This window comes from Bombus fervidus, chromosome 5 (assembly GCF_041682495.2).
Source record: "Bombus fervidus isolate BK054 chromosome 5, iyBomFerv1, whole genome shotgun sequence".
In the NCBI taxonomy this organism is placed as follows: domain Eukaryota; kingdom Metazoa; phylum Arthropoda; class Insecta; order Hymenoptera; family Apidae; genus Bombus; species Bombus fervidus.
In genome coordinates this window covers 14,224,542-14,232,127 of record NC_091521.1, presented here as the reverse complement: position 1 = coordinate 14,232,127, position 7,586 = coordinate 14,224,542, and the positions used below count along the sequence as shown (strand labels likewise).

The following is a 7,586-nucleotide window of genomic DNA, read 5'->3' as shown; positions in this document are numbered from 1 at the left end:
AAAGAAAACCTGCGCGCAATACGCATGAACATCGTTGAAACTGGAAATAAATAAGGTAGAAGTAAGGAGTATCTGGAAATATACCTATCGCTCATAGAACGCTGTGATTTATTGTGTTAGCTGTGCCAATTTCTCGTTTGAGAACATAGGCAGGGAGCTGTATTCCAAGAGCTCGTCTCGTGGGATTGAAATATGAATACGACTCTGGCATCACGTGTTTGCGCGTATAGTAGGAATTCAGAGGCACGTATGCGTCATATGTAGCATAAGACATGTACCAATGAAATTGACAGCTACGCATCGTGTTTCACCAATAACAAAAATTCTACGAGTTGCGACACATCGGCGAACTAAACGAAAGTAGGTAATTAACCATCTTATGCAGCGCAGTTCGGGTCGAAACTTGCCATCAAAATTACCTCAAAATTTAATGTTTACTCAATTATCGAAAGTAGTCGAACATGGTCAAAGGGTATGATACCTTGTTAAACGCGATAGTTCCGTTAAGTTGCAAACTGAAAATTAATAATCAAGGGAAAGAAAATTATCGTGTCGGCGAAGCGATATCGAAGCAAAGTAAACCGTTGCTGCCTCTTGAGTCGGTTCGTTCGTTTTATTTCGCTAGAGTGTCGTCGGCAAATCTTATTTAAGGCAGATTTATCGCTGGCCCAACCCTGAGATCGAGCTATGATATTACGCTGGACTCGGATGCGCTATTCACATCGCGACTCTTCGGCTCAAAAAGTGTCATAACTCAAAAGCCGAGCGCCTCTTCGAGCACTTCCGCCACTCCAGCACATCGTGTGCCAAAATCCATCCTCTTCTCATCTCTCTGTCCCGTTTCTCCATTGGCGAGAATCATCTCACTCCACGACAGACCAGATAGAATTCTGTAGTTTTTGTTAATAACGTAAGGATCGCTTACGGAAATAAAAAAATTCCCCTGCTTCCCGTGAACGTTATTTCTTCGAACGCTAATGCATTGACCGCGAGTTTTTTTTAGATAACGATATAACCCCTCGAACGTGAGAACGGTAACTTTTTTGTTCGCAAATTTTGACGTTAGCCTTCGAGAGTCGTAGAAGCTGTATCTTGAAACTTACGCCGCAGATAGTTCGCCATACGAAGAATCTTGGTTAACTCGCAGCTTCTTTATCCTGGTATACATTAAAAATAAAGATTTACCTGTATCTTTGCTGTAGTAAACCGAATTTAATTTGTGGTTCTATGTTGACGATTACGTTGGAACGTGTCTCGAACAAAGCCATGCTAGTCCGCGTATTTAAGAGGATGCATAATACGAAAGTACACGGAACCGATGGAGAAGCAGCTTCCGGAGCGCGACGTTGAGTTACGATATAATCGCATTTCTATACAATTTCGATGTAAGATGGAGTTTCAGCCGAAATGGAGCATGCGATCGCGGCAGAGAGCCGTTTCCACGAAGAAAGTCGTAAGGCAAACTCGTAACGCAATCTGTAGGATCTATCGTGCATGACGAGAAGGCGATGCCATGATCGATACGCGTGTGTCGCCTGGTTAGAGAAACAAATGCCTTTTGCCGGAGTTCCATTTTTTCGTACTCTTTCCCAACGAATTCCATTAGTCCGACCGGATTGGCTAATGTGCGCTCGAGCGAGCATCGAGCGACGCTTTTTGCGGCAACAGCCCGCTTGAATAATTGTGTTTTGCAACGTCTGCAGCGACAAAGTTCCGGGCATGGATCCAAAGAAGAATTAAGCTGAGGGAAACTTTTAAAGTGGACCTATAAAAGGAACAATATCATCGGACCGACCTGTTCAGTTTTCGAACGATCGCGGAGGAATCGCATCGATCGTTCGATCTATTCTATCTGTTTACCGGAGTATAGCACGACCATTCGACAGTGATATGGCTTTTAAAGTGAGTGTGCATCGCGTGATTGACCATTCTTCATTTTTGTCTAATCGTGATAGGCAAACCCGGAATTGTGAAGTGGCGCGACCGATCAATCGTTTCGTACCATTTAATTATAGGTCGGGACGCTGGTACGCTAACAGAATTGTCCAGTCCTAGCCTACCGAAACTTCTATCGATTCCTCGTGACATTGGTTAATCACTTTGTAAATTGGAAATTCTTTCCAATATGGAAACGTTTCGTTCTTTCCGAGCATTTTCAAAATAATTCCTTTTCCAGGCTTTGTTGAAATAGAACACGAACTGTATAGTACCCTCGCTCGATTTTCAATAAGAGAAAAAACAAATATTTTTTGCATATAACTGATGCAAAATTAATTGTTTTCCAACAGATTTCTTTAACGGCAATTCTAGTGCTGTTGGTTTTATTTCACGAGAAAGCCGACGCTGGCGGTCACGCGCACTCTTTTCAACATTTCCACGGACCCGTGATAGGCGATGCTCGAGAGGTGACTTGGAAAGACAAGCACGGTCACCACGATCATGATTACGTGGCACATCCGCACTACGAGTTCTCGTACGGCGTCGAGGACCATCATACCGGCGATTATCATGGCCAAAAGGAGCATAGAGACGGTACGTCAAGCATAATCTGGAAGAAAATTAATCTCTTTCGATGTTGGAAGAACACTTGCGACTTGTACTCACAGTGAACGCAAAAAATAATAATATAATCAAGTTAGACCTGTTACGCAGCGATAAATTGCGATGCAACGGCGAGAGGCAAGTCGACGAACGTATAACAAACGGTAGAAAACGAATAGAAAAGCAAAAATAAAAGTGGTAACGCGATCTTTGACCGCGCGAAGGAAATATCGAAAGAGACGTTTCGAAGCATCGCATTTTGTTTCCAAGCTGAAGTTTTCCCTCCGGTGTTCGTCCATGGAAAATTCTAGAATCCTTAGGTCGCGTATTTTAATTAGTTTACTGCGATTCGAAAAGCGTCCCGAGCTCATAGAACGCTTTGGAAAGTCGCCTTCGTTTGCACACTCTTTTGAACTCGAGAGTTTGTCAAGTTTTCTAACATCCACGACTTCTTCCACTTTCGTTTCTACGTAATCGGCCTAATTAATGCCAGACGGTGGCCTACATTAATGACCCTCGAATGTCGAAAAGTCGAGGAGCTTGTTTCCAGCAGATAGTTTAATAGGTACCGAGCAGAGACACTGTCGAGTGACTTCGAGTGATTTTTAAATTCGGTGCGACGAGAAATTGATGAGAATATTTCCAACGTACATATATTTTGATACGTAGAAAATCGAAATATTTGTTTAACGATACACACGCGATACTCGGAAGAAAGCGACGAGTTTGCTCTTCCAGCGTATCTTCCTGACACGACATGTCTTTAAAGTTTCTATGGTTTACGAATCTGTCATTAAGTAAACGCGGCCCTCTAATAGAGTTAACAAGATGGTAATATTATACGGGAGAAGTAATTACTTATCACGGATCTTGATTCTCAAGGCAACGTCTCTTAGTTTAATCATACTTGATTGCAGTACCACGTAAGGATTCATTCAGAGAGCTTTCAGGATCACTCGGCTGGAATGCTCAAAGAAGAATATCAATATCGCGAGTTTGACGCTCCCAACCCCATCGCGACGGGAAGCACACGTGGTTTCATTAATTATTTGCGGAGAAGGGAATTTACGTTGAAAATAATCCGCGATACGATGTTACTGCTAACGAACCTATTCCGTTTTCACTTTGCTATATTAATTCGCTAACTAGCTATACCTCAACTACGAATGATATCTCTGCGTGATGTCTTTGACATCTTTGTACTCTAGATATGCGCCTTAATGTTTCACAGGAAAATTTAAAGACAATACAACGAATGCGTCGAAGCGAAGTAATTCCAGCAACCAAAGATATTCGATAACTGTGATAACTGTTAAGCAGCTCGATAATTCTCTCGTATTCAGCGTGTTACTTCTTGCCATGGTTCTCGAGGAGCATTAAAATATTCTCTTTATTTCTTCTCGCTGGTGTCTTGTGTTTACATAAATTGTAATTAACCTTCTTGGAAGAATTAATTCTTCAGCTACTTTTACTCGAGAATAAACGAAAAGTAATTTTCCATTTACTCGCTTTGGCAGTAGAGAGAACAGGCCGCGGGCGGTTGAGCGTAAAATTATTTATCGACTCTCACTATATGATATCTACTCGTTTGCATCCGATAATCATATTTTTTTGCTGGTGCTTTACAGGAAAAGAAGTAGTCGGTGAATACACAATAAAAGAGCCCGGCGGAAATATTAGAACGGTGAAATATCGCGCTGGAAAGGATGGATTTTTCGCTCACGTTCTTAACAGCAACGGTAACAACCACGACGAAGGACACCACCATTAAACGAAACGTTGTTTCATTCATTACCAAAGATTTCTTGTTACGTTGCGATTGTTGTTGTTATGCAACGTTGATTGTTTCGTTTTTTTTTTTTTTTTGTTGCACTGATTAAAAAAAGATAGAGAGAGAAAAAAAAGGTAAATCGAAACAGTTGCTAGTTTAATTTGTTCCAAATCACTTCCCCAATTAGCACCGGGAGGGTCCGATCGCAGAAATTCGGAGGCCGAATCGAAAACCGATGTGCGCGGAAACCAGTGAACGGTACTGTGATTCCACGGCGACCGATGTTTTTAACGGAAGTGACGTTTACTGATTGACAATCCGATCGTCACGGACATATGGATCTCCCCTGTGATTACGTATCTAGGCTTACCAGAAACAACGATCTGCTGCGATGGTTTCGGGTGCAAATCGATCGAACGCTTTTGGAAATTAATGAGTCTCTTGACTTCAGACACCATTACACCGTTACGATATACGATCGTTTAACCAAACTAAAATTGGAAGAAAACGTTATTTTTTTTTTTTTTTTTTTTTTCATATAAGCTTCGTTTTGTAGAAATCTGTATGGTGTTTCTAAAAGGACAAAGTAGCGAAAATAACATCTAATTGCGGTTAAAGTCGTAGAACGGATTGACTTAGTTTGAAATACCACACATTAGCGACACGCGAAGTTAAATGTAGCAAATCGATTCGTAAGCAGCTGAATGAAACGCACTTAATTGCGTTTAAACACAATGCCTTTCGGCGACAATGTGTTTCGACTACATACATATGTTTGCGTACACGTTGTCACTGGCGGCGCACTAATTTCGTTCGTGAAAAACGATTGTGCCGTCCATCACGTTAGGATGAAATACGCGGCAAAAGAATTGCCGGAAGCTCTTACTATCGAACGAGTTCTCTCAATTTTTGTATTCAATGTTTTCCGACACAGAGGACGGCTATATATCCTCGTAAAAGAACCGGTTATGATGACTGCAACATGCGTTTTTCACAGTTTTCGCGGCTGCTGCGTGTCGCGTGCGTCCTCGTACTTAACATTTCTCGTGCAACGTTAACTAGATTACGTTTTGTGTAAGTAAATCCATCAGGCGGAACAACAATAATCTAGAGCAGAACAATAAAAATGTTTCTGCATAAATTGGCAATGGTCGATCGACGAAGGAACAATCTACGACGTAACTACACTGTGATACTCGTTCCTGATGCATGAAAGGTATCGCTAAAAGGTGTAAAATTGTAAGAATATTATCAACATATTATTTTCTTGTTTTCTTCCAATGGTGGAAGACGATGATAAAAATGTAATGAACATTTCCGAAATAGTTAAACATTTTCTTGTAATTATACAGAGGAGAAGAAATCATGCAAATTCAATGTCGTTCGCTCTTTGAAGAGACAAAGTTACGAATAACTACGACGCTCATCGTGCTTCTGACTTTAGTTGCCGACTCTTGTTCTTCGTTCCAAAGTAACGAACAACTTTGTTATAATCTTTAAGATACCAATTGCAATTGCAGTGTACGTTGGCTTCCGGAATCCTTAAATTATATCTTCGTTAATGAAAGGGATGATGGTAGAAATTGATATATATCTTCAAAACTGCTGCGCCATTGAGCAATTTCTTTGGTGCAATTAACAGAAAGCTTACCATTGCAATTAGTAGGGGATTGGCGAAACGTTTGAGGAATACTCTGTATTGCTCGCAAACATACGCGTTTCGTTGAAGCAACTCCCATCCTCTTTCGGTAGACAATGATATTATATCCCGCGAACGTGGTTATACCATGGAATACTAAAGGGGACGGATAATCTTACACCGGCATGGAGAAAGTCGGGAATTAACGTAAACTAAAAAATGTACAGTCCGCGCTATTCAGCAAATTAAGAAACATGGATATAATAATCGTGGATGAAACCACTCGAGCTAATGAACGAATAATATTAATTTAATGATAAATCGCGTCGACAAAGTAACAATGAGACGATAGCGTTGCGACGATATTGTGGTGGAACAGTGATTCGTCGAATTAATTATTCATGCTGACTTAAACGTTATCCGATGTTATATTGTAATTACGTCAAATATCTCGTTTTCTCGTCACAAAGAATCCACGTTATGAAAGCAAAGAATATAAATTATGATTAAAAGGACAGGAATATTTTTGTCGTAATTTTTAATTGAAATTTCTCTATTTGTTCGCTGAAATCGCGTCGCAATATTCCTATGATTTCAATAAACGCCCGACAAGATTAATGGACAATTGTTATCGGTAATTAATAGTGTTCATCCGTATTTGACGGTCTATTGAAATTAGTTATCATTGTTCCCCTGTTCTTTGTTTTATCGCTCCTTCGTGCACGGAATTTTCTTTGTTAAGGTATTCCGGAAAGCAAAGTTACCGAACAATTTTCAGAATAACTTTCTCGGACGAAGTAGAAAACCAATGAGATGGAAAACAGAAGAGAATGAATAGAATAAATATTCCTTGCATGTTGCGCTCTTACGAATCGTTGTAATTGGTTATCAGGGAAATCAATTTCTTCTGCCTCGTCAGAAACATAGCTGATACGAGCGTCAGTGCTTGTTCGAATTTTATTTAATTGTACATTTTAGCAGCTTTCCTTGTACAATTCAAATATCGTAGTCTAAAAACAGTTTTTTCAATTTAATTTTATTTTAAAACTTAGTTACACTAGTTTGTCGAAGCAAACTCAACATGTCTTCGGGAAAAAGGAGAAAAAGAACGCTTGTTCCTTCGTCAAGATATCAGCCGCCTCGAGCTTCCCAAGAGGCAGTGAAACATTCGATATCAGAAAATGATGCAACCGATCAAGAATCTTTCACGACATGCCCTCGTATACTTCGCGTAACCTGTAAATCTTGCTTTTTACATACGAATGAGCATTCACTTGAGAAGCGGAATACAAATTACCATGGAAACGGATGTTAGGAATTCATTGCACACATTCGTAATTTATATTATGCACCGGCTGATTCGAATCTTCGTTGAAAACTGGCTGATGACGGTAACACTTTACCCGTTGTTTCGTCTAACAAAAGGAAAAATTAAAATCAAAATATTCAGCTAGGCAAATTTATTCAGAAATACACCGTTCTCTTATTTAAATTACGAGATAATTCGTAGGGCAAGGTATTGTGCTCTTCTCTTTCATACGCGTTGCCGTAAAATTCGAACTTCATTCCAAGTTATTGTGTCGTGGTTTCTTCCAAGTTTAAAGCCCTCTTGATTTAGCGATTCTTTAGTTTTTC

General features: G+C 40.1%; 1 protein-coding gene across 1 annotated transcript; it reads left to right on the top strand.

Moving 5' to 3' along the window:
- The first annotated feature begins 1,178 nt into the window (after window positions 1-1,178).
- Window positions 1,179-4,436, top strand: LOC139987308 (cuticle protein 19). Its single transcript, XM_072003410.1, has 3 exons — window positions 1,179-1,902; window positions 2,289-2,532; window positions 4,170-4,436. The coding sequence occupies exons 1-3, from the start codon at window positions 1,891-1,893 to the stop codon at window positions 4,310-4,312; spliced, it is 399 nt and encodes a 132-aa protein (XP_071859511.1). The 5' UTR covers window positions 1,179-1,890; the 3' UTR covers window positions 4,313-4,436.
- Window positions 4,437-7,586: the final 3,150 nt, after the last annotated feature.